This window comes from Rhinopithecus roxellana, chromosome 19 (genome assembly GCF_007565055.1).
Source record: "Rhinopithecus roxellana isolate Shanxi Qingling chromosome 19, ASM756505v1, whole genome shotgun sequence".
In the NCBI taxonomy this organism is placed as follows: domain Eukaryota; kingdom Metazoa; phylum Chordata; class Mammalia; order Primates; family Cercopithecidae; genus Rhinopithecus; species Rhinopithecus roxellana.
This window is the reverse complement of record NC_044567.1, coordinates 15834027-15861874: the sequence shown is the minus strand read 5'-3', so window position 1 is coordinate 15861874 and position 27848 is coordinate 15834027. Positions and strand designations below refer to the sequence as shown.

The following is a 27848-nucleotide window of genomic DNA, read 5'->3' as shown; positions in this document are numbered from 1 at the left end:
ATCCTGAATAGCCAAAGCAATCTTGAGCAAAAAGAACAGTTGGAGGCATCACACTATCTGATCTCAAAATCTATTACAAATCTATAGTAATCAAAACATCACAACACTGGCACAAAAAGTGACATATAGACCAATGAGACAGAATAAAGAGCCGAGAAATAAATCTATGCACTTACAGCAAAATGATTTTCAAACAAAGGTGCCAGGAACACAAAATGGGGAAAGAACAGTATTTTTACTAAATGGTGCTGGGGAAACTATATTTCAGAAAAATGAAATTGGACCTTTATCTCACCCTATATACAAGAATCCACTCAAAATGTATTAAGCAGGTAAGCATAACACATGAAACTGTAAAAGTACTAGAAGAAAACACAGGGGAAAAACTTCTTGACATTAGTCTGAGCAAAATTTTTTTATATGACCCTAAATACACAGGCAACAAAAGAAAAAAATACATAAATGGGATTACATTAAACTAAAAAGCTTCTACATAGCAAACGAAATAATCAACAGAATGAAGAGATAACTCTTGGATTGGGAGAAAATATTGTGAAGCACACATGTGACACAGGACTAATATCCAAAATATATAAGAAACTCAAGCAACTCAACAACAATAACAAAAACAATCCAATTTAAAAGGTATTTCTTAAAAGAAGACATATAAATGGCCAACAGGTATATGGAAAAAATGCTCAACACTACTAATCATGAATGAAATGCAAATGAAAAACACACTGAGATATCACCTCACACCTGCTAGAATGGCTATCATGAAAATGGCAAGAAATAACAAGTGTTAGTAAGAAAGTGGAGAAAGAAAATCCTTGTACACTGTTAGTGGAAATGTAAATCAATGCAGCCATTATGGAAAGCAGTATAGCGATTCCTCAAAAAATTAAAAGTGCAACTACCATGTGACCCAAAAATCCCACTACTGAGTATTTAAAGGAAATGAAATCAGTATGTCAAGGAGATATCTGCATTCCATGCACATTGTAGCATGATTCACAATAGCCAAGATAGGGATTCAACTTAAACAACCATCAATAAATGAAGTAATAGAGAAAATATAGTATATATACCCAACGGAATACGATTCAGCCTTTACAAAGGGAAATTCTGTCATTTGTGACAACACAAATGAACCTGTTGGATGAAATGCTGTGAACCATACATCTGATCAAGGCTTAATATCCAAAATATATAAGTAATTCAAGCAACTCAATAACAAGAAAAGAATGTGATTAAAAAGACATTTCTCGGCCGGGCGCGGTGGCTCACGCCTGTAATCCCAGCACTTTGGGAGGCCGAGGCGGGTGGATCACAAGGTCAGGAGATCGAGACCATCCTGGCTAACACAGTGAAACCCCGTCTCTACTAAAAATACAAAAAGAAATTAGCCGGGCTTGGTGGCAGTGCCTGTAGTCCCAGCTACTTGGGAGGCTGAGCCAGGAGAATGGCGTGAACCCGGGAGGCAGAGCTTGCAGTGAGCCCAGATCGCACCACTGCCCTCCAGCCTGGGCGACAGAGTGAGACTCTGTCTCCAAAAAAAAAAAGAAGACATTTCTCAAAAGACATATAAATAGCCCATAGGTTTATGAAAAGGTGCTCAACATCATTAATCATCAGGGAGGTGCGATAGGGAAATTTTGGTCAAAGAATACAAAATTTCATTTAAGTAGGAGGAATAAGTTCAGGATAACTATTGTACAATATGGTGACTATAGTTAATAACAATAAGAAAGTAGATTTTAAATGTTCTTACCACAAAATAGGTATGTGAGATAATAGATATGTTAATTAGCTTGATTTGGTCATTACACAATATATTCATATATTAAAAAATCATGTTGTGCACCATTAATATATACAATTTTTATTTGTCAGAAAAAATGTTTGAGACAAAGTCTCATTCTGTCACCCCAGCTGGAGTGCAGTGACACAATCTCAGCTCACTGTAACCTCTGCCTCCCAGGTTCAATAGATTCTCTTGCCTCAGCCTCCCGAGTAGCTGGGATTACAGGCGCCTCGCCATGATGCCTGGCCAATTTTTGTATTTTTAGTGGAGACGGGGTTTCACCATGTTGGTGAGGCTGGTCTCAAATGCCTGACCTCAAGTGATCCACTTGCCTCAGCCTCCCAAAGTGCTGGGATTACAGGTGTGAGCCACCATGCCCGGACTTATTTGTCAATATTTTATATTTCCATAATAGGTAGAGTTTTTAGTAAATATATGTGAATTCCCACCCACTAAATACCTTACTGATGACTTTCACCTGAGCTAAACCACAGTAAATTAAGACAGAAGAAATAGTTCCTTCCAGGTTTGCTTCAGATTTTGCAGGGTCAGGAAATAAGTTCATGTCTTTCCAAACTCCCACAAAACATAACACCAATTAGGGGTGTGCTCCTAATTACCAAAATGGATAAGATAAGGCAACTCTCCCCAGTCATAAGTGTCAACAAAATAGGATGCTCATGTCAGCCAGAATGGAAGTTAACTTCCCATGGGAAACAGTGGCAAGAGGAATTTAAAAATAAAAACAAAAACCTATTGGTTGAAGAACTAGGTTGGGGAAATAATGATTACAGTTCTATTCTCTACTTATGTAGAAAAACTTGTGAAAATAAAAGCAGAAAAAGTCTCAGAAACATCACAGCCTGCCTTGGCATAATAGCCCAAAACCATGATGCCAAATTTCTATTCAGTAATGAGCTGATGAGGCTTATCTTCTAAAGATGGAAGTGAAGAATGACTCACCCAACATTTAAAAATGTAATAATGAACCTGACATTGCTCCGCCCAGACCCATTTCTCAGATTACCACCAACCTGAGGGCAACTGCCCTCCTACAGGAATGAGCCCAGCAAAGTGAGTTACTAATTAGAAAAAATCACCCAATTATGCCAACTTGCTGAGACTGGCAAGCCATGTTTTACTCTATGTAGACAGAATTTCATTCAGAACACACTTGGGACTTGCCTATAAAAAGGCAAACAGAACCATTTAGACAAGAAGGGACTCCATTCTAGCTTTCACGAATACAGCTCTGCAACGCGTTTGCCCTGATACCATGTCTCTTCGACTTTCCAGTGCATCCAGGAGGTCCTGTCCTCGTCCCACCACAGGATCACTCAGACTCTCTGGTGGGGGAACCAGCTTTGGGGCTGGAAATGCTTGTGGCATTTCGGGGATTGGAAGTAACTTCTCTTGTGCCTTCGGAGGCAGCTCATCCGGAGGAAACGCAGCGGGAGGCAATCCCTGTGCTGGCTTCACTGTGAATGAGGGGGGACTCCTTTCTGGCAATGAGAAAGTGACCATGCAGAACCTCAATGACCGCCTGGCATCCTACCTGGACAACGTGCGTGCTCTGGAGGAGGCCAACGCTGACCTGGAGCAGAAGATCAAGGGCTGGTATGAGAAATTTGGGCCCGGCTCTTGCCGTGGTCTTGATCATGACTATAGCAGATATTTCCCGATAATTGATGACCTTAAAAACCAGGTAAGAAATCATACTTCACAATCATTTTCATGTACCTTTATTTCTAAATTGTTTTCCTTTCTTTATTAAATTCTAAAAACATTTATCATTCCTACTTGTGATTTTTTTTGTTTTTGTTTTTGTTTTTCTTTTTTTGAGAAGGAGTTTTGCTCTTGTTGCCCAGGCTGGAGTGCAAAGGCAGGATCTCAGCTCACTGCAACCTCCACCTCCTGGGTTCAAGAGATTCTCCTGCCTCAGCCTCCCGAGTAGCTGGGATTACAGGCGCCTTCCACCACGCCCACCTACTTGTGATTTCTTAAAGAGAATTCCAGTTTAGCATTGGAAATAAGCATTAAGTAGATTCAGTTCGTTTACTTCATGATAAAAGTCAAATTCCCATTTCTAGATCATCACTTCCACCACCAGCAACGCTAATGCTGTTCTGCAGATCGATAATGCCAGGCTTACAGCTGATGATTTCAGACTCAAGTAAGTAGACTGCCAGAGTGAAATGAATTCATGGCAATTCATGCAAACCATTACATCAAATTTGCAACTCTTATTCCAAAACTATAAAACACTTGAATTTCACATAAACAGCATGTTATTACTTTTTTATGCTTTGATTATTAAATACAAAGCGTGAACTGCTATTAAAACTAGTTCTTTTTCTATCAAATACTGCAAAGTAGAAACAATAATAATTATTATTATGCAGCAAGTTTTGAAAATGCCTCTTGTGGCCAAATCTTCAAAATTCTGGAATTCCAGCATTTGTCATTGATCAGTGACTATGTCTCCAACCATGTGACAAATTAGGAAATCATTAACACTCTTTAAGGTATGAAAATGAGCTGGCTCTTCACCAGAGTGTAGAGGCTGATGTCAATGGGTTACGAAGAGTTTTGGATGAAATAACCCTGTGCAGAACAGATCTGGAGATTCAGTACGAAACCCTGAGTGAGGAGATGACTTACCTCAAAAAGAACCACAAAGAGGTAAGAGCTGGTCATCTACACTTTGCTATTTTTGCAGACACTGTGCACCTGACAGGGGATAATGTACATAACCTCTCATATAAAAAGTTGGTGCTGAAGACACATTGTCAGACAGACATGAGGGCTGAGCTGTCTCTTCAAGAGTCAAATTCTTTGTACAGATTCACCCTTGCTCTCTCATCAAGTTTCCTATGGGAAAAAATAAAGGAATCATGTTTTCCAGACCAATCAGGGTTATAAGAGCAGTGTTTGGCTATGTAATTATAGCTGAGTTAAAATGATCTACTTAGGAGATTACATCGAATTAGATAAAATAAATATAAAATAAATATACTTTAAGGACATCCTTAAACTGGAAAACTAGATCTAAATTTCTCTATGACAGTGGCAGATTTAAAACACTAAAACATTTACTTCATACATACATGAAGTATACACACTTAACACTAGTACGTATTCTTTATAGGTATGGCTGTAAAAATAATGAGAATGAAATTAAGCTATTACACCAGAATTTATACTTAATCATAAACTTCCAAAGCGGTCACTGTTGGAAGTTAAGTTCCAAATTTTATATTGCAGCAATTACATCCTTAGGATTGCTTTCAGAGGTGCTGTTTTCCAAAAGGGAAAAATCTTTATCCTTTGAAAATAAATTTGATATTTTAAATAGCCAAAAGACTTCTATGGTCAAGCCAAATGCTTAAAACAGAAGATCAAGCTAAGAATCCTACTTGATTAGTCATGAGGCTGTCTTATAAATAAAACTACTTGAATAACATTGATTTGCCTACGTGGATTCAAATATAGTTATAGCCCATGGTGTTTAATCAATTTTTGATGAATTAAAAGCAATTGATTTTTGATTTTTGTAATGCCTCACTTACAGACAACCCTATACACACACACACACACACAGGCAAATATATATAGATAGATATATATAATATATAAATATATATAATATATAAATGTATATATATATAATCTTTTTCATTTTATGCTTGAACCAGGAAGTTTTCACTAAATCCTCAGAAGTAAAAGCCACATCTGTAGATCAGGAAGACATAGGGTCAACCAGGAGGAAAGAAGGCTGGATTAGCTGAGGGGCTCACTGCAGGAAGGAATGAAAGCCTTAGTTACCATCATTAAGACCAATTCATGAATGAGGAGGAGAGTTTCTGCAGCAGACAGAAGTTGATGGGTGGTATTCCAGTACACACAGTCTTCGCTGTGATGCCTGCCATTCACAATCTTAGAACTGACTCACACATTCTAACAGCTTGCAGTTCAGACAGGGTAACATGTAGACTTTGGCTGCAAAATAAATTCCAGCTTCCGTGATGATAATAATTATAATAACCAGCATTCATTTAGCATTTATGTGCAAGGTAGTATCACAGTCATTATTATTATTAGTTCTTTGATTTCTTTTAACAACTCAGGAAGGATATTTAATTATCCTCAATTTTCAGGTAAGCAAATAGAAACTTAAAGAGGTTAAGCAACTTTCCCAAACTCACCAGCCACTATAGGGCAGAACCAAAATTTACAGAGAGATTTGTGTGACTCCAAAGTCCAACATGATACTGTATATATGTCCCTGTATGGACTTAATAGACAGCTGCAATTCTTTAGAGGATGATGTTCTTCCCTGAGGGGTGCACATGCACACACACACGCACACACACACACACACAATTTATTTACTTATCATCATTTCAATTGTTCAGAATTATTCAAACTCAGCCCTTCAACCATGTTCATGGCTGTGTTCAGGGTGTAGCTGAGTTAAGACTGCATCAAAGCTGGCCTCTAGTGAAATGAAGAGCAGTCCACAAACGTGGAGAATAGAATAAGCAATGGAGGACCATTCATTTTAAATGTTTAAAACTTTCATTTGGAAAAGGAATTAAGACTCATTCTGAGTAGTAGAACTGAAACTGATAAGTTTAAGTTATAAGAACAGGAGTTTGACTCACTATAATATAGAAGTCTGGAACAATTAAAACTCTTCCAGAATGAAACAGGCTAGTTCATGAGGTAGTGAGTTCACCGTCTTTGAGAATTAGGTCAACAGGACAGGAAATATCAAATGTGGTGGGAGGGGGTCAATGCACAGCCTGGGGAAAACCAGACAAACTCTAAGTGCCCTTCCAAAGCTAAGCTTCTAGACCTTCCATGAGATCCCTGCAGAGTTGAACTGAACACTTTTCTGCCTCTAGGAAATGCAAGTTCTGCAGTGTGCAGCTGGAGGCAACGTGAACGTGGAGATGAACGCAGCCCCCGGGGTGGACCTCACAGTTCTACTGAACAACATGAGAGCTGAGTACGAAGCTCTTGCAGAGCAGAACCGCAGGGATGCGGAGGCCTGGTTCAACGAGAAGGTGACTCTCCTCCGGAAAACAATCCCTTTGCATGTAACTGATATTCACGAAACTAAGATTTGCTCCTTCACTTATGGCATTTCAGAGCGCCTCCCTGCAGCAGCAGATTTCTGAGGATGTCGGAGCCACAACCTCAGCCCGGAACGAGCTGACTGAAATGAAGCGCACTCTTCAAACCCTGGAGATTGAACTTCAGTCTCTCTTAGCCACGGTATGAAAAGAACAATTTTTTACCATCCCCCAGGGCATCATGTTAGATACTTGCCAGCTGGTTTTAAAAACCTTAACAATATTGAAATATATATTTTTATAATTGTCTTAAAACATAAGCAGAGAATAAGATTATATAGCTGACAGCTAAAACAACATGAATGTCTTTAGGTCTATTCTACCAAAAAGAAGGATTTGCTCATTTTCAGGCAGTATCACAGTCTTAACTATGTGCCCATGTGAAATCTAAAACAATTATACGTAAAGTTAACAACAGGAGAAAATCATATATCAAACAAATCCCTGCATATCTGCATATCCATCTCAGGTTCTCTTTATTGCTTCCTGACAGAAACACTCCCTGGAGTGCTCCTTGACAGAGACCGAGAGCAACTACTGTGCACAGCTGGCGCAGATCCAGGCTCAGATCGGGGCCCTGGAGGAGCAGCTGCACCAGGTCAGAACTGAGACTGAGGGCCAGAAGCTCGAGTATGAGCAGCTCCTGGACATCAAGCTCCACCTGGAAAAAGAAATTGAGACCTACTGTCTCCTTATAGGAGGAGATGATGGGTGGGTAAAACAATTTGCATGGATGGCATAATATCCTGAAATCTGCTTGCAAGTTAGATCCCACTTTCCACTGGAAAGTGGACATAATTTGGCTGCATGCATTTATTATCATGAATACTAAATATTAAATATAATACACACTCGACTGCCAAAATACAAATTAACATCTTAACAAACCAATATGCAGCAGGCACCGAGTTTAAGGTATGAACATTGAAAATATCACTTCTAGAGTGAAAAGAATAAACGGGAAGCTAATTGGAGTTTCAATATGTGGACCAGGATTCTGACTCTGGAAATGGTTTCTGGAGCTCATCACTCACAGAATCCTGTCTTCATAGCACTGATAAAGTCCCATGGGCACAAGTCTGAGAGTCTAGAGCTCAGGGTTGTTAGGAGCAGGAAGCTTCCTAATTCACAACGAAGAGCATTTCATCACCCCAAAAAGTTCTTCTGTGCCCCACTTCCCTTGGCAGTTACTATTTTATCCATTCTTGATGTTAATATAAAAGGAAATACAGGAAAAAAAATCACTTCTTAACACTGAAGCAGAACAAAAACATCACAATCTCAGAGAAAACCACACTTAGAAAAAATATCTTGTAATTGTCTAACTGCTGAAGCGATCTACACCACTCTTCCCCATCTATCATCAAACCCTCCCTCATTGACTAGAGTGATGCTTCCACATGTAAATCGTTACACAGCTATATACATTTGTCACAATTCATAAACCTGCAGAACTTAAAAGGGAGAATTTCAACCTAAGTTGTGTAAATACATCCAGTGGCATGCCAGAACTGCTGTTAGCATCTCATGACAGCCTCTTTTGCACATCTCTTCCTAACTCCTCACTTAGTGATGTCACTTGATAACTTGATATCAGCAATGGAGAAGGTATTCATACCTCTACAGAAATCGGTAAACACTACAAATCAAATATTGGGTTACACAGTTGAAACTACCAAAGAGCTAAAGAAAACCATATGGTGAACCTAGAATTGATGGGGTTCTCTCTAAATCACCCTCTTTTGTGATGTTTTCACAGAGCCTGTAAGTCTGGAGGTTACAAGTCTAAAGATTATGGATCTGGAAATGTGGGAAGTCAAGTCAAAGGTAATTAAAATGAAATCTGTTGTTATGCTATCCTACTTTTTAAATTTTCTCAACTTTTATTTTAGGTTTGGGAGTACATTGAAAGGTTTGTTACATAGGTACACACATGATATGTTGTACATATTATTTGATCATCCAGGAATTAAGCCCAGTACCCAATAATTATCATCTCTGCTCTTCTTCCTCCTCCCACCCTTCCCCCTCAAGTAGAACCAAGTATCTGTTGTTTCCTTCTTTGTGTTCATAAGTCCCTATCATTTAGCTCCCACTTATAAGTGAGAACATGTGGTGTTTGGTTTTCTATTCCTGCGTCAGTTTGCTAACAATGATAGCCTCCAGCTCCATCCATGTTCCTGCAAAAGACGTGATCTTCTTCTTTTTCATGGCTGCATAATATTCCATGGTGCTTATGGCTTTATCCACTCTGTCACTGATGGACATTTAGGTTGATTCTTTGTTCTTGCTATTGTGAATAGTGCTGCAATGAACATTCGCATGCATGTGTCTTTACGGTCGAGTGCTTTCTATTCCTTTGGGTATATATACCCAACTACTTCATTTTTAATGCATAGCTTGATTGTTCTTATATTACCATGGCTTGGTAAGAATACACACAATAAAGATTTGTAGTAGACATCATATGTGCTAGATATCTAATGTCAGTGATGTGTGCTAATTTTAAACAAAATAACATGTCACTGTGTTTTTTCCTAACCAAATAATCAAAATTATTCACCAAAAATGAGTCTAAGTATTTGTGTTTAGTGCATAGTTCATTCTATATGCAAATATTATTATTCCTTTATTATTCCTTTAAATGATACAATGTTTTATTCATTTTTAACTATATAAAATCTCCTTTTAATTTTTAATTTTCAGACTCAGCCAAAGCCATAGTGGTTAAGAAAGTTCTTGAGGAGGTAGACCAACGCAGCAAAATACTTACCACCAGGCTTCACTCCCTGGAAGAGAAATCTCAAAGCAATTAATTTGAGATGCAACAGAGAACGTCTGCCACATACCCCCTAAGAAGAAAAGGCATTATGTATCTGTCCAGAAAAATGTGCATGTCTAAGAAAAATGTCTCTCCTGTTGTCTTTCTGTTATTTTCTCTTTCTGGGCAATCAATAACAGCATCTCCCCATTCATCTGGAAGAATGCCACACACAAATATGATGACTCATTTTATTATCCTACAGAAATCTGTTGTCAATTCTTTGTATTCAATAAACCTCTTCTTTAGCAAGTTATCATTGGTGATATTGTCTTTAGAATGTTTATGTGTGCAATATAAATATGTGAACACGTAACAGCTTTTATTTATATAAAAACTCTTTTAAAATAATAGATTTCCTCATAGATTTTCATCGGGCTTACCCTATAATTCAAACTGAGACAAATTCAGAAAGAATAAAAGTACTTTTATTTAAATCCCCGATCTGCCGTACTTTGACATACTAAGAAGCCTATTCCCTTTAATAATAACTAAAATGTATATATTTCAGGTTCTTCATCTGTAAATGGGGATAATAAAAGTAGTTCTTTCAAATGGTTATTGTAAAGATTAAAGAAATAAGTTATTGCAAAGTGCACTTACGGGATAAGCATTTGATAGATGCTAATACGTATTTTTAATACTCAATATTTATAATGATTAATGCTCAATCTCATTTTCCTTTTGGATATATATTTTAAACAGTATTCCAAATGTAATAGAGGTTATAGCAAAAGTTTTAGTTTAGAACCCAAGTTATAGGAATAGAGCCATCCACTTCTACTACAAAGTTGTAGCTGATGTTTATAACTCTCTTGACCATCAGATTTATCTCTACTAAAGGGAAATAAATTAGATTAATTAAAAACATAATTTTCTCAGATCAGATATTACCTCTAGATATTTAGTTGACCCTCTATACTGTATGGATGGATTATCCATATTATAATCTATTCAAAAAAATGAGATTCAGCCTCTATGTGAAAATAGAAAGCAGAAAAAAAGAGTCTTTTAAGTGTGTTATAATTATCCCTGAATTGTTTGTATTGCCTGCTTCTGATACAATCTTAGCCACAGGCCTCATTATGTTCCCCATTAGATTATGTGAAACAAAAATATTACAATCTCAGAGAAAATTCCACTTAAAAAAAGATACGTTGTAATCGTCTAAGTGCTGAAGCAATTTACACCACTCTTCCCCACCTATCATCACATCCTCCCTCAATGATACAGTTTGGCTCTGTGTCCCACCCAAATCTCATTTTGAATTGTACTCCCATAATTCCCACATGTTGTGGGAGGGAGCCAGTGGGAGATAATTGGAATCACGGGGGCATTTTCCCCCATACTGTTCTCATAGTAGTGAATAAGTCTCACAAGATCTGATGGTTTTAACAGCAGTTTCCGCTTTTGCATATTCCTCATTTTTCTCGTGCCATGTAAGAGGTGCCTTTCGTCTCCCACCATGATTTGAGGCCTTCCAGTTATGGGGAACTGTAAGTCCAGTTAAACCTCTTTTTCTTCCCAGTCTTCATCAGCAGCGTGAAAATGGACTAATACACTTATTGACTAGAGCAATGATTCTCAATGTAAATCCTTACACAGCTATATATGTCACGATTCATAGACCTGAACAACTTAAAAAGGTGAATTTTAATATAAGTTTGTAATACACCCTGTCATGTGCTAGAACTGTTACCATCTCATGGCAGCCTCTTCTGCACATCTCTTCCTGACCCTCCATTTAGTGATATCACTTGGTAGCTTGATGTCAGCAATGGAGAAGGTATTCACACTTTTGCAGAAATTGGCAAACCCTGCAAATCAGAAATTCTTCCTCCTCTGAAACCTGGTTATTACACATTTGCCAGCACATCACTGATTGTACTCTAACAAAGATGACTTTAAAACACACACACACACACACACACACACACACAATGGTTAACCCCTTTATATACACAGACAGAGAGAAAGATGAATACATCACTACCTTTCTTAAAATCCTCCAGTGGGATTGCTTGAGCCCAGGATGTTGAAGCTGCAGAGAACAGTGATTGCACCTTAGCCTGGGTGAGAGAGAGAGACCCTGATTCCAAAAAAAAAAAAAAAAAAAAAAAAAAAAAAACCATACTCCAGGGGATTCCTGATGTACCTAGGACTAAATTGAAATATTTTTCTATGGCCTCCAGAGCCCGATGTGACCTGGTTCTGCTTATCTCTCTATTCATATCTTATGTCTTCACCTCCCCCGCAGCACTAACAATATTGCCCTCCTCTTATTCCTTGAATACAGCAAGCTCATTCCTGCCGCAGAGCCTCTGTACTAGCTGTGCCCCCTGCCTGAAACTCTCTTCCCCAGATCTTCCCATGGCTAATTCCTTTTGATCTTTCTCATCAGAAGAGCTGACCCTGACCACTCCAGCAGAAGTCACTAGTCCCTCACACTGCCTTACTTCCTTCAGAACCTTCATCAGCACTTGAAATTATCTTGTTTATTTATTTTATTTCTTATTTGTTGTTCCTTCCCCTGCACTGGAATGTAAGCTTTCTAAGGCAGGGATATGGCCCATTTTGTTCAATGTCATATCCCCAGTAACCAGACAGTTTCTGGCATATGGTAGGTACACATTAAATATGTGCTCAATAAATGAATAAATATACACATCTAAAACCAGAAGAAGTATTTTATATTGGAAACATGTAAGACTAAAGTTAGTAATTAAAACTATAAAAGGTCACGGCTGCGATGAGTCAGGTGTCTCCCTCTCCCTAACTAGTCTGTAAGCTTTTTTTAAAAAAAAGGAGAGCTTATGCTACACATCTTTGACCAGCCTCTCATTATACAGCAAAACCTGTGCCTTGCACAAACTTGGTCCCCAGTGATTGTTCCTATGATGAGTTTTTGAAGAGTGAAAGTCTTGGCCTGAATGAGGAGACTCTAGGCCCCCTGAGTGACCTTTCATATTTCTCTGACGGCAGAGGAGAAAAGTAGAGAGACACGGGCGGGTCCCTGAAGAGAGAAAGAACATAATAGGCTCGCTGGGAAGGCTCAAGTCCTGTGTCCCTGTGTCCTCCAAGGTGAGGGGCCTGGGATATCTCGCCAGAAGCCAGTCTTCATTTGGGATGAACTACCAGTTATCTCCATTAGACAGTAGAGAGTTGGTAAGCTTTACTGAAGGAAAAATTACATTAAAGAGAATGGATGTGATAAATGTACATAAGTAAAATAAAAAAGAAATGGGGTCATGTTCTAAAATGGGAATATCAACATTTAAGGAGTAGGTAGAGGAATGCAAATCTATGAAGAACAATCAGTAGGAATAGTCACAGGGGTAAAAATGAGAATCAAGAGATGATACAGGACACTTGGTTTCAACTGGTTCTCCTACTGGAAGCAACTAAAAATACTGGATAAAATCCTTTTAAAATCTTTTTAAAAGCATTTATTGGCCAGGCACAGTGGCTCATGCCTGTAATCCCAACACTTTGGGAGGCTAAGATGGGTGGATCACCTGAGGTCAGGAGTTCGAGACCAGCCTGGCCAACGTGGCAAAACCCCATCTCTACTAAAAATACAAAAATTAGCTGGGCATGGTGGTGCATGCCTGCAATCCCAGCTACTCGGGAGGCTGAGGCAGGAGAATCGCTTGAACCTAGGAGACTCTGTTTCAAAATTTTAAAAAATAATAATAATTTTTATGAGGGAACAACGATGGGGCTGGTGGCACGGGGGGTAAAAGAATTTACCAAGAGAGCTGTAGATAAACAAAGGCAGACTTGGCTGGGCACGGTGACTCAAGCCCTTAATCCCTTCCCTGGGAGGCTGAGGCAGATGGATTACTGGAGGTCAGGAGTTCGAGACCACCCTGGCCTAAATGGCAAAACCCCGTCTCTACTAAAAATACAAAAATTAGCTGGGCATGGTGGCAAGTGCCTGTAGTCCCAGCTACTCAGGAGGCTGAGGCAGGAGAATCACTTGAACCAGAGGTGGAGGTTTCAGTGAGCCAAGATCACACCACTACATTCCACCATGGAAGACAGAGCAAGAGTTTGTCTCAAAAAACTCTCAAAAAAAAAAAAAAAAGGCGGATTTATTAGAGAAAGTAGGAAAATACATTGCGAGAAGGCAACAAGCAGGATCAGAAGAAGAGAAGCTGACTGCAAAGAAAGAAAGGCTTGCTGGAGATTTTATAGGATGGTGTTTATGCTGTCTGTTGAAGAGGGCTTTGTTTAGTATTGATAATGCAAAGCTTGTAGTGAGCTAACTTGCAGATGTCTGGTGATAGTTGGGTGCAGGAAGATTGTAAGTTATTTTTGCAGGAGGGCTGTGTGTCCTAGACCATGAAGAAAGGCAGACTTGTAGCTTATCTGCTTTATCTTTTTGCTTTTTCCTGCCCCCACCAGCCTGACTCCCTTTCCCTAATTAGGATTTCAAATTAACGAGCTGTAATAACAAGGAAAACCCCGACCAAACACTATATGAAGGAAGGAACCCAGAGAGAAAAGGAGAAATCTGAAGATGGCTTGCACTTTGAGGCATTTGCTGAAGCTGTGAACTTGTACTTCACTTCACTGTTTATGACCCCACAGAGTATGAAGAACAAGAGATAAAATGTAGCACCTGCCTAAGATGGGGAGTATAAACAGAGACCCTTCCTGATAGGTGTTAGCCCCCAAAAGCCACACATGTAATATAAGCATGACCTAGAAATAAACTCACCTCCCTGCCAGAGAATTGCAAAGAAAGTTCCCTGTCTCAACCACTGGCATAAAGGGAAGAGGGAAAATTAACTCTGAGAATATATGGTTACAAGCCAAACTTTGGATAGGGTTATAGCCAAAATCCACACTACCTTGCTGCATGAAAATAACTTTAAGCTGGGAATTTACTTTAAGAGGGTTCCTAACCACTGGTACCTCCCTGGGGGCCTAACAGAAGCAAATGCAAATTCTCTTTAGATAGACCCACTATCATCCCAAGCCTCAAATGATTCTCATAAATAAAATTTGTAAGGGAAATTAGCTGTTGATAATCAGAAATTGCTAAACAAGATACCATGAGCAAGAGCCAATAGAAACAATTTTAAAATATAGAGCATAAAAATGATCAAAATACTTTTAAAAATAAAACTTCAAAAATATGAGCAGAATCCAAAACACTGTAAAGAATGGCTAAGGATATTTGAAAAGAGCCAAATATAAACTTCTAGATATAACAAATGTAAGAAATAACATTTAAAATATCAATGTTTAGAGCTAATAGTAGATTAGACACAGTAGGAGAGAGAATTAGTAAACTGAAAAGTAGACTGAGGAAATTATCCAGACTTCAGCACAGAGAGAAAAATATTAGGTAGGTAGGTAAGTAGATAGATGGATAGATACATACATAAGATTAAGAGAAGCATAAAAGAGGATAAAGGATAAAAAGAGACAGCCCTATTAAAAATGGCACAAAAATTTGAACAAGCTCCTCACCGAAGAGGAAATCCATACATTCAATAAACATGAAATATACTCAATCTTATTAGTAACCAGAGAAATGCACATTAAAAATCACAGCTAGCTTCCATTTCACACTTTCCAACTTGGCAAGTATCAAAAAGTCTTCCTGTAGCAAATATAGATGAGTATGTGGAGCAACGAAAACTCATACTCTTGTAGGGTTGTAACTCTGAACTTCGAAAATTTGGTTTCACCTAACCAACTTGGATATGTGCATATTCTATGCAGCGGGTTGAATATTTACGATCTTCCAAAATTTCTATGTGGAAGTCTAGGTGATGGTATGAGGAGGTGGGGTCTTTGGGAAGTGATTAGGTCATAAGGGTGGAGCCCTCATGATTGAGAGTGGTGTCCTTAAAAAAGAGACCCAGAGAACTCCCTTGCCCTTCCACCTTGTGAGGACACAGTGTTACACGGCACAGAAGGTGACATCTATGAACCAGGAAGTGGACTCTGACCAGACATCAAAGTTGCCAGCACTTTGATCTTGAACTTCCCAGTCCCCAGAGCTGTGGGAAATAAATCTCTGTTGTTTATAAGCCACCTAGTGTATGGTATTTTGTTACAGCAGACCAAACAGATTAAGGAGGTCTAGAACTTGGAAAGACCCTTACACAGGTGCACCAGGAGACATGTCCATGAATGTTCATACAACATTGTTCATAGTAGTAAAAAACTAGGAACAACCCAAATACTAGCCATCAATGGTAGGATGGATAAATAAAGTGAAGTCTATACCAAAAACTGCTATCCAACAGTGGAAAATAATGGACTATAAACCCTGTGGTGATGCTGTGATCCCACTGGCTACCCAGATCCAGCAGGCTTCCAATAGAGAGCTTTTCATCCCAGCTGCATAGGTATTGGCGGCAGGCAGTCCTCAGCCATTAGCCCCTCGGGTTGCTTCAGCTGCAGTGTCACCTCACCTGAGTTCACACCCTACATCCAATGAATGATTGATACAGCAGTATAAAGGCCTGGCCATCTTGGCCCCACTCAGGACAGTACTGAGCTCCAGAGCTCCTGATGGAAACTCACTTTCTACCTGTTCCCAGTCCTGCTTCCTTCTCCCTTTCTACAGGTGTTGATCCCAAGGCAATCTCTAATAACCACCCTGCACACTAAACTCAGCTCTGACTCTGCTTCCCGGAGAATCCAACCTACAACTCCCACACACATCAACAATGATGAGTTACAGAAACATAAAGCCAAACAAAGGAAGCAAGTCCCAGCATAGTGCATAAGGCAGATTCCACTTGTATAAAGTTCCAAATAGAAAAACTAAACAAGACATTGTTTAGAGGTGCATAGCAAAACTTTTTGTAAAGGCAGGTGAAAGGTTTTCTTCCCTTCTGACACCAACTCAATGTCCTACAATTCAGTTCAATTCTAACGCTAACACACTGGAGTTAGTGTCAGACTCCACATGTCTAAAGGCTCAGTCCCACAAGACTGTCCTCACTTCAGATACCAGCCACAAGTATCCAGGCCCCCAGGTTACCCACACTTCTGTCTGACATGGCTACAAATTCAGGGTTCTCACAACCTCCCCCTCTGCAAAGCTTAATAGTTCTATAGAATGACTCACAGAACTCAAGTAAGTGCTTTACTTACTATTGTGGGTTTCCTATAAAGGATACAACTCAAGAACAGCTGAAGGCAAGAGATGCCCATGACCCAGCTGCACACCATAACCAAACATGCCAGGCACAGCAGGGGGTCCAGGACCCCAGTCCAGACTTACCAGCTGCTGGTATTCATTCTGACTCATCCATGCCCAGGCCATATAATTGTTAACTATTTGGGATATCACACCTGGTTTTATTCATTTTTCCTTTGTTTTTTTCTTATCCACATCTTAGAAAATCTTTCTTATCCATATCTTAGAAAATCTTACAAACCATTGTAGCCTCAGGAATGGTCTAGTGGTTGTACATAGAACTGTTTCCACCATTCCCGGTGATCAGTTTCCAGGGCATGAGAACGTGATCAGGAGCGGTTCCTAGGTAGTCCTATGAGGATTCAGACTAGAGCCGAGTGGTTCCAGCCTCGGTGAGAAGGTCAGAGCATCATGGCTGGGACCTTTTCCTCTAATTCATTTTATTAATGAATCAAAAGAACATATCAAGCTAAAGAAAATATAGTCCCTTAGTTGTCAGAGAAGGCAACACTGAAAAGTGGTTAAGGGAATAAGCCTCGAATTTTCTGGATTTAAAACTTTTTTTTATCCCTTTCTAGCTGTGTTTTCTTGAGCAAGTTATCTAATTGCCCTGTCTCTCAATTTCCTCACCTGTAAAATGGTGATAATAATATTAACACCTATTCAGAGAGTTGGTGTGATGATTAACTATCTGATCTATGCACTTTGGAGAGTGTCTGGTTCATATTAAACCCTCAGTCAAGGTAGCTACTATGGCAAAGAAAAAATAAAAATTTAAAAATTAATTATATGTTATCAGAGAACTTTAAAGCTATAAGAGAGATTAGAGACTAGTCCATGTCATTTCCCCTTGCGGAAACTAATGCCCCATGAGAAGTAGTTGATTCAGAGGCAGAATGAGAGATTTCATCTTATCAATTCTCATATTTATTTATTCATTTATTTATTTTTGTAGAGATGGAGTCTCACTATGTTGCCTTATCTGGTCTCAAATCTCTGGGCTCAAGCAATCCTCCCTCCTTAACCTCCCAAAGTGCTGGGACAGGCATGAGCCACCACGCCCAGCCTCATCAATCCTCCTAAAGGTGAATGACAATTCTCCCTACTTTACCGTAAGACTCAGACAATGTGTTGAATAAATCAGTCAATTAAAAAATATATATTCAGGAGAAAATGGCCTAGTTCCAATGACTGTGTTGCCAAAATGGCAAGTCTACAAAGAACACACAGAGAGCACTGTTCCTAATCCTGTCCTCTCTGATACTTATACCTGCAGGAACACGGTGCTCATTGCAGCCTAAACCTTCCTGCTCAGATGGGAGGTTCTATGTGGCAAGATGGTTAACATGCCTGAACTAGTGTCAAAGGCAGGAAGTAATTGAAAGCTTTCCAAAAAGGGAAGAAAAATGTAACCACCTTGGTTCTTGAGGGCATTCTGCTTAATATGGAAAGAGGTATATTTACATACCTAAGAGAGCATGGCTATAATTTGTAAATTACCTAGAGGATTTAGTAACTGAAACATAACCAAAAGTCCTCACTCCCCACCAATTTACGGGTATCCGTGAAGTCTTCTTAACATTGATGCACTAATTTAATTGTTCTAGTTATTTAACTGCCACCTATAAAAAACTACATACAAACCTCTGGCTACCAGCCTTTTCCACTATAATTTAATGCTCTGCACTAGGCCACTGATACTCTCAAGTCTCATGATATGCTACAATTACTTGAAAGTTTCTATCCAAAAAGGGAGAAAAGAAACACCCTTCTACCTTTTCTCTGAGCTCCATTCTGTAGGGGTATGTTGGGGCCCCCAAGACCATCCTCAATTTCAGTGATTCACTAGAAGGACTCACAGATCTCAGAAAGACTGTTATACTCACGGTTATGGTTTATTACAGTGAAGGGATACACATTAAAATCAGCAAAGGCAAATGGCACATAGGCCATGTCCAGGAGAGATGAGGCATAAGCTTCCAATTGTTCTTTCACACAGAATCACAAAAAACAGCACTTCGTTCTCCCAGAAATGATGTGTGGCAATGCATACGTAGTAATGTCAACCAGAGAGGTTCACCCAAACCTTGGTGTCCAGAGTTTTTATTGGGGGTCAACCACTTAGGTATGGGACGTCTACCTGATTCACCTCAGTTACTCAGTCTCCAGCCCCTCCAGAAGTCAAACTGATACAGCGTAGCCCAAGAACCCCACTGTAAGTCACACTGTTGGCATAAACTCTCTGCTGTGGCCTAAAGCCCCAGGTATACAAAGGCACTCCTATCAGGCAGAATATTCCAAAGCTGAGAGCTTTTTCCCCAAGAGCTGGGTAAGGGCTAAGCCTTTCTTTGGTATGTGCAAGATCTGTACACCCCAAGCCTGCCGAGTTAACTCTTTCCTGCAAAAGAGGTCTCCTGTGCAGAGCCCCAAGATAGTACAGAGTTTCACTTCAGCATATTCATCCCCTACAAGTCCTACCCCCAACTGCCAGCATGCATAAGCACCCCACCCTCAAGCCCTCCACACCCTTGGACATCTAGGCTCTGTCGTCACATAGAGCTCATGATGGAGTCCATCTTTCCTTAAAACGAGTTCTCTCGGGCTGGGTGTGATGGCTCATGCCTGTAATCCCAGCACTTTGGGAGGCCAAGGCAGGCAGATCACCTGAGGTCAGGAGTTCAAGACCAGCCTGGCCAACATAGTGAAACCCCATCTCCACTAAAAGTACAAAAATTAGTTGGCACAGTGGCAGGCACCTGGAATCCCAGCTACTCAGGAGGCTGAAGCAGGAGAATTGCCTGAACCAAGGAGGCAGAGGTTGCAGTGAGCTGAGATCATGCCACTGCATCCAGCCTGGGTAATAGAGCATGACTCGGTCTAAAAAAAAAAAAAAAAAAAAAAACAGCTGGACATGGTGGCTCACGCCTGTAATCCCAGCACTTTGGGAGGCCGAGGAGGGCAAATCACAAGGTCAGGAGATCGAGACCAGCCTGGCCAACACAGTGAAACCCCGTCTCTACTAAAAATACAAAAATTAGCTGGGCCTGGTGGTAGGCACCTATAATCTCAGCTGCTGGGGAGGCTGAGGCAGGAGAATTGCTTGAACCTGGGAGGCAGGATGCTGCAGTGAGCCGAGATTGCACCACTGCACTCCAGCCTGGGTGACAGAGGGAGACTCCATCTCAAAAGAAAAAAAAAAGAAGAGTTCTCTCTTACAGACTTTCTTTAATGTTTCGCATCTGCTGGGTTCCTGCCAATCTTCAGCACATGCATGTATGCAAAGCCCAATTGCAGAAAAGACTTGAGATCTTTCCACAGAAGTCACCTCAGCAGAAAATAAAGACAATTACCCCTGAGAGTACCTAAATCTCCACTCAGGCTCAGAGGGATCTAACAGTGTTTGGAAGCTTTGACTAAAGAAGAAGGATGAAGTTTTTGTGTAAGAAATAATTGAATCAGGGCAAGCTTAAGAAAAAACTTACATTCACTGAAACTGTTTTCCAGGCGATAAAGCAAAAGTGAGAAATTCAAGCAATACAAATAGGCATGTTTCAAACATATCAGAAGGTAGTATTTTCAATCTGTTGCCACAATTAAGTCTCTAGACCCAGAAATGCAAGAAGAAATTACAAATGGGTACTCCCTTAAATCTAACATAAACATTTATCTTCCAAGACATAAAACCCACTCTTCCCTTCCTCTTCACCTACAATATAGATTTTTCTTAAAGTCTAGAGATAGAACTTAAGAAAATAAACACTAGCAATTAATTGAATAGTGATTATACTTTATGTGTATATATTACTTTAGAATTTTAATATACAGACAAAAAGTAAAAGTTGATCTTCACAAAACCCTTACAAGAAGGACGATGATCATTTATAGATCAAGATCCAGATTAGAGATGTTACTTGTTTTGTCCCGGGTCACAAGCAATTTAGTGAAAGTACAGAATTTGAACTCAGGTCTACAAACTACTAGTCCAGTGTTTTTCCCACTCAACACATTACCCCAGGAATTTGGCATGGATTTCAAAAAACTGAACCCCTTGAAAGTGATTCCACAAAAAGCAATTTTATAGAAAATGTTTTCAAAACACATGGGCAGGCATAGCAACAAACTAACAGATGTCACGTCTTTTCTTCAACGCGAACCAAAAACGTTTAATTTTATACCACTGGTTAATGCCAATGAAGAGAAAATAAAACATATTCACTTCACGAAGGAGAATTCACCAAGACAAGGACAGAATACCTCTCGGTTATTGAAACAAGTGTGATTCTCAGAGTCATAGGAAAATTGGTAGATTTCACGGGAAGTTTTGTTTAATTATAATATTCACCAAACTTGTCTCACAAGGAAGATCTGAAACAAAGTTGGTGAAATTAGAGTAAAAGGTAAGAAAATATTCCTCATTAAAAAGGATTAAAATTTTAATGTTATAAAGCCAAATTGCTATATCTGCCTGTGTCACAGTTAACACACAAACACACACAAACAGGTTCTTTCTTTCCCCCAAAAAATGAAATATTATGAAACGTAAAATATGTGGTGATAACTTTTAAATCACTACAAAGGAACAGAACTTATGGGGGAACACTGAATTTCATATGTAAGGAATCATAAAAACTGGGAGAACCGTGTTCTCCCATAAACTTCATCTCTGCAGGTGTGTACACCTTTCAGCCTAGCATCTCCTCAAGGTAAATGGGTGGTCGACGACACACCCTCAGAGACTAACAGCGAAGGTGGCAACCATAAGCTCAGGATCTCAGGGGACTTTAGGTAGGAAAATGAGTGCTGGCTGGGAATCAAAAGACTCAGATTCTAATCTAATTCTTGCAGTAACAGATTGTACTGCATAGAGGAAAACATCACTTTTGGGCCTCAGTTTCCTTCTCTGTAAAATGCCCTCACTGCCTCTCACAGCTCTAATAAGTATTCAGTTACAATGACACATACAAACGTAGTTGAAAACGGCAAAAGTGATATAGAAATGCAAAAGCATTGATAGCAGAAGAGATTAGACAAGAAAATGATGTCTTATTTAAAGGAGCCAAACGTGTTTAATCTGATAAATCATTAGGACATATTTTTGAAAAGTGGCACTTGAGGCAGATTAGGGATAGTGGTGTAAGTGGTGTAGGTTTCCATGATGATGAACAGACCTGCAGTTTAGGTAATGTCGAGATGTAAAGGCCAACTTCTACAACAGTGGGCTTTTCCCACATGAAGAACAGATGATCTGGGAAACCCTTTCTTACCAGGGTACAGTATTAAACAAGCAGCTCACTCAACAAAGTCAGCAGGGATTTGGTCCAGCCAAAAATTACAACAAATATTATCCACTAATTGAAGAATTGACGAGTCGAGCAAAAAAACCTACACTCTTCAGCCTCTTTATTAGATGCAATGGTTTGGAGGGGCTTTTAAAATTTGAAAAAAAAAAAATGCATTGCAACATAGACATAATCTTGCTTTCTATTTTTGAAGTTAACAGCTGCTAGTTATTAAAATCTTATAAATAGCCATAATGGTTATTGATTACATCCATTTGTCATTAAAAACAAAAGCGGTTCTCAATCCAAAAGAAGGCTGTATTCCAAGAGTTGTTAATAAATGTTTTCATTTAATAATACATTTCACACTTCCTGTATGCCAGGAATTACTCCTGGTCCTTTACAAACATAACTTATTTAATCCATGTGATAATTTTATGAAGCAGGAGCTATTGTCTTCAATTTACAGATGAGAAAATGAAGGCTCAGAGATGTTATGTTACGTGCTGAAAGTCACACAGCAAGTAAATAGCCAAATAATTAGTGGGGAGCTAGAAGTACAAAAATGTGGCTCCAGGATTTTTTAGCTGCCATGCCATGCTGACCTTTTAGAACCGATATAGTTCTCCACAGAAGCAATGGTATAGTTATAAAATTCCACAATACCCTATTTAAACCACATGTAGCTGAAATTCTACTATCTATCAAAGTGCTATCCCTGGCTCCCAGCTCAGTACTTGTCAGAAAGGAAGTGCTTAATAGCGTTTCTTGAATTTAAGATGGAATAGGTGCCCCACTTATGATGTTAACACTCTAGAATATTGGAGCAGTCAATGGCAGAAACATAGATGTGCTCCTCTACAGCGTCTCCTACACTGGTCTCCACGGTTTGGTGGTGGAAAGGAATTTGGGGGATTGGGCCTTATGGAGATAGCACAACTTTTTAGCAGCAGATGACAGATGGGGTTTTGGTTTTAGCAGCAAAGCAGCAGCACAGAACTTCAGCAGCAAGCTGTGGAGAGAATCTGGGTTCTACTGGGCAGCAGGATATGGTTGCAAGCCTGTGGCAGAAGGTGGAGTGGAAGTAGGTGGTGGACGGCAAAGTGAGTTTCTGGTATCAAGACACATGGAAACTGGGTCTGTAACTAGGGCAGCTATTTGTCAACAAGGGAAGATGATAAATCAGCCATCTGCAACCCAGAGTTTGTCTCTAGGTCAACACTCGGACAGTTAATAATCTCTCTCTACTGTTTCTCAGTAGGCAAAAAAAAAAAAAAGTAAATTATTTTTTGGACAGTTACTGAACACCGTGAAGAATATGTAAGAGAAGACTTGCTGTGATTATATAAAATACAACAAAAATTATACATGAAGGATTTTTTCCCCACTCCTGGCTCTGTCTCCCAGGCTAGAATGTAGTGGCACAATCACACCTCACCATAACCTCAAACTCCTGGACATAGGTGATCCTCCCGCCTCAGCCTCCTGAGTTGCCAGGACTACAGGTATGCAGCACTATGCCCAGCTGACTTTTAAATTTCTCTTTGTAGAGAAAAGGTCTCGATATTGATCAGGCTTATATATGAAATTCTTTAAGAGTAGGGACTATTACTTGTTAGTTTTATTCCCAAGGCATAGCAAAATGTTTTTGCAAGATGCTCAATAAATATTAAATAATTGATAAAAGTTGATTTATTACTGATATGTAAAATAGAAGATAAATAACCAGCCTGGGCAACATGATGAAACCCCATCTCTACAGAAAACACAAAAATTAGCCAGGTGTGGTGGTGCACACCTGTGGTCCCAGCTACTAGGGAGGACAAAGGGGGAGGATCTCTTGAGCCCAGGAGGCAGAGGTTGCAGTAAACCAAGATCGCTCCACAACACTCTAGCCTGGGTAACAGAGCCAGACCCTGTCTCAAATGTATATATGATATATAATAACAATACTAAAATAACTAAATAGAATAATTGATAAATGAATAGAATAATAAATTGAATAATAAGAGAATAATAAATAAGCAGAATAATGGAGTGATAGACAAATTGTAAATGAATGAAGCAATAGCACCAACTTTTAACTGCTATGTTCATCATAAACAGCACAGTGAGTTTGAAATATTCATATTACCTTGTTATACAATATACAATGTGAGCAATAAAGAAAACAGGCATTAAATGTATCCTTGTCCAAAATAAATTATTCTGAAGCTATCAACATTTCCATCTTTAATCTTTAAAATCTGTATGTTATAGCAGGAAGATGTGATTCCAGTTTATTCGGATATTTTAATACAACTTCCTCTTTGGATACAACACAAAATCTACAAAGCCATGTAAGGAAGAATAATCTTCATCTTGTCAGTAAACAAATAAAAGTGCAGGTGTCATGGATCTTTGTTCAAGCAATATCACTAACTCGTTTGAGTTCTTAAAGAAACCACTACTCTGAGTTAAGACTTTTTAAAATTAAGATTTTTGAATTTTAAAAGGAAGGAATTCATCTAAATTCCTTTAAGTTCTTCATCCCTTTCTAGGTGGTAGAGAACTTCACTAAATTTGCCTGAAGTTACTCGACTTGATATCAGGGGGGAAAAAATACGTGTAATTTAATAGAAAATATTTGGGAAAATATTTTTATTTTAAACAATTTTAACCACTTTTCAAAAACACCAGCGTCAAAACAGGGTTTATCTAAAGTGCAAAATGGAGGTCAATGACACAGGCAATGCTCTGAAAACTTTCACAACTGCTGGCCTGGAAATGAACACGAAACCAAACTGAAGAAAGTGAATCACCACAGAAGGGAATCGCGCCTCAGTGCTTTTCCACCTCTCCTCCAAAACAATCATTTTCTTCAGGGTTTGTTTTAACAACAGCAAAAAAAAAAATAAAAAATCAGAGAAAACAGAAGTATAGATTTTTTCTGTTTTAATGTAATATTTTCTGTTGCTTTTGATTAGGCAATGAGACTGAGGAATCGTCTAGTAGTCATATAATTACTGTAAGGAATGCTGCCCCAGCCGCCGACCAGTCTTAACATTTGAATGTTGATAACCGTAACACGACATTTTTGTCAAGCAAAACTATAAAGAAGCTAAAGAATAGTTCAATTAATAGAGTGGCTAGTTAAATATATATATACACACATATGTGTGTGTGTGTGTGTGTGTGTGTGTGTGTGTGTGTGTGTAAATAAAATAGAGGTATATTTCAGAGCTCTGTTTTGCCAGGATGTTATAGCTCAGAGTGAGTCAAGGCCAGCTCAGTTCTCCACTGAAGCAGCAAGATATGAGATCTTGAAACTGAAAAACGCATTCTTCACACCCATGACACTGAACTACAATCCCTAATAGCTAAGGTATGTGAGAGCAGCTGATTACAACCTCAAACTTGAATCAGAAAGAAGCCATAGATAGGGTCTACATTGTTTTTTGTAAATAATTATATATAAAAATTTCAAAGATAAACCCCTTAGAAAAGACATCAAATGGAACACCAAGTGTACATAGAAAAATGGTGAGGACTATGACGGGCCTTTCAATAGATGAAGTTAAGCTGACCTCCTGGTTTAGAAATATATGGTCTTGTGGAATAAATAATACAGTACAAATGCAAGAAAACAATAAAAATGATCAAACCTTATGTGTGAATATGGAATTACAATTTACAGAGCACTTGTGCGCTCTCACATTTGATGTGATAATCCTATGCCATTTGTAGGGCCGGAACTTTTATCCTTAATTTTGCAGGTGAAAAAACTATGGTTCAAGAAATCGAAGCTTCTAGCTGAAGGCTTCGTGGTAACTAGTAGGGTTCTACCACTAGAGGACGCTACTAGTTCTGATCCCAAATCTGGGCAGACTTCTGCAAATATGAGTGCATAGACTCATAAGAAGAGAGAGAGAAAGAGAGAAAGAAAGGGAGAAAGAAAAAGAAAGAACGAAAGAAGAGAAGGGAAGGGGAAGGGAATCTGGCCCAGATATCTGGCCCTGGGAAAGTCACTTTATTTCTTGGAGTTTTGTTGCAGGTTGGCTCTCAGGAAGTAAATGCTGAGACTGAGTTTGAGGACTGAAAGTAACACTTACGAAAGGAAAAGGGAGAAAGCAAAGACCGGGCAGGATTTTAGTCTTTTGGGGGATAGTTAGCAGACTGATACAGACCAAAGTCTCCGTCAGCTCCGTGAGAGTTCTGGAGCAAAGATTGCCCATTAGCCCCTTGCATGCCCCAGAAATAAGTCATCATCATTTATCAACTGCATCAGATAGGCCCATTTTATTTTTTTATAATTTCAAGTGACTTTTACAAATAACATACAGAAGATTTAAAAGATAGCACAAAACGAATTTATTTAAAATGTTAATATAAACTAAAACATAGAAAACCCAAATGTTTATTCTATAGTTTTGTGGTTTTGGAAGTATATATACCTAAAATGGGCAACATCCTTTGAACGCATGTCACACATGCCCCTGGAACATACCGATTCTGTATTTATGGATTCCAGATTTCAAATGCATCTGTAATAGGTTCTAGCTCATCATCACTTTCAACTCTTGCACTAGCAGCAACAAAATGCAATAAGTTTGAGAACTTTGATAGCTCACAAGATTTTTTAAGAGAGGAGCCACCCTCTTTGCTCCTCTCTTATAAAATATAAAATATAAAAGTGAAAATGCAAAACATTTTCACTTTTATATTTATATTTATAAACATCAATTGTATAATCAATATAATATTTTTTATTTCTACATTACCTGTTTCCTCCCAATCAACCTTTGTATACACACCTGCCTTTATCACCTGTGCACTTACAAACGATACCTCATTCATTTTGGTAACAAACATCATAAAAAATGAAAGAATCCTGCCCACCTTCTTTCAGCAAAATGGAATGGCCCAGGAACTTGTGGCAAAATATTGTATGATGAAATTCTTTCTGTTGAATGAGTATAGACGATGTATTAGTCTGTTCTCAAGCTAATAAAGACATACCAGAGACTGGGTAATTTATTTTAAAAAAGAGGTTTAATGGACTCACAGTTCCGCATGGCTGGGGAAGCCTCACAATCATGGTGGAAGGTGAAGGAGGAGAAAAGGCACATCTTAAGTGGAGGCAGACAAGGGAGGGTGTGCAGAGGAACTGCCCTTTATCAAACCCTCAGATCTCATGAGATTTATTCACTATCACAAGAACAGCAGGGGAAAAAACTGCCCCCATGATTCAATTACCTCCTACCAGGTCCCTCCCATGACATGTGGGGATTATGGGAGCCACAATTCAAGATAAGATTTGGGTGGGGACACAGTCAAACCATAAATAAATTAGTCTTCAAATCTTGATATAGAGAAAATCATTCTAGAACATCATCCTCTGGACATTCATAGTCCAAGATCTGCTTAAGCAATCAACTTCACCATTTTCTTTAGAGTCTAAAGTGCTGCTATTTCTCCTTTGCATCATTTTCCGATTTTTCTAATAATTATCAAACATATTCCTCAGGTTTCTTCTCTGCCATTATGGGCAGAAAATCTAAAACTAAATTTTCAATATTGTTCAATTATAATTTTAAAAAAAAAAGACAGAGGCTCAAAGCTGGTATCACCATACTTTCCTTATACCTTCTTGAAAAGT

The 27848-nt window shown here is 39.0% G+C and overlaps 1 protein-coding gene across 1 annotated transcript; it reads left to right on the top strand.

Moving 5' to 3' along the window:
- Window positions 1-3026: 3026 nt before the first annotated feature.
- On the top strand, window positions 3027-10019 carry KRT25 (keratin 25). The gene is made up of 8 exons (XM_010388518.2): window positions 3027-3509; window positions 3895-3977; window positions 4330-4486; window positions 6712-6873; window positions 6959-7084; window positions 7436-7653; window positions 8702-8769; window positions 9649-10019. The coding sequence occupies exons 1-8, from the start codon at window positions 3081-3083 to the stop codon at window positions 9756-9758; spliced, it is 1353 nt and encodes a 450-aa protein (XP_010386820.1). The 5' UTR covers window positions 3027-3080; the 3' UTR covers window positions 9759-10019.
- The last annotated feature ends 17829 nt before the right edge of the window (window positions 10020-27848 follow it).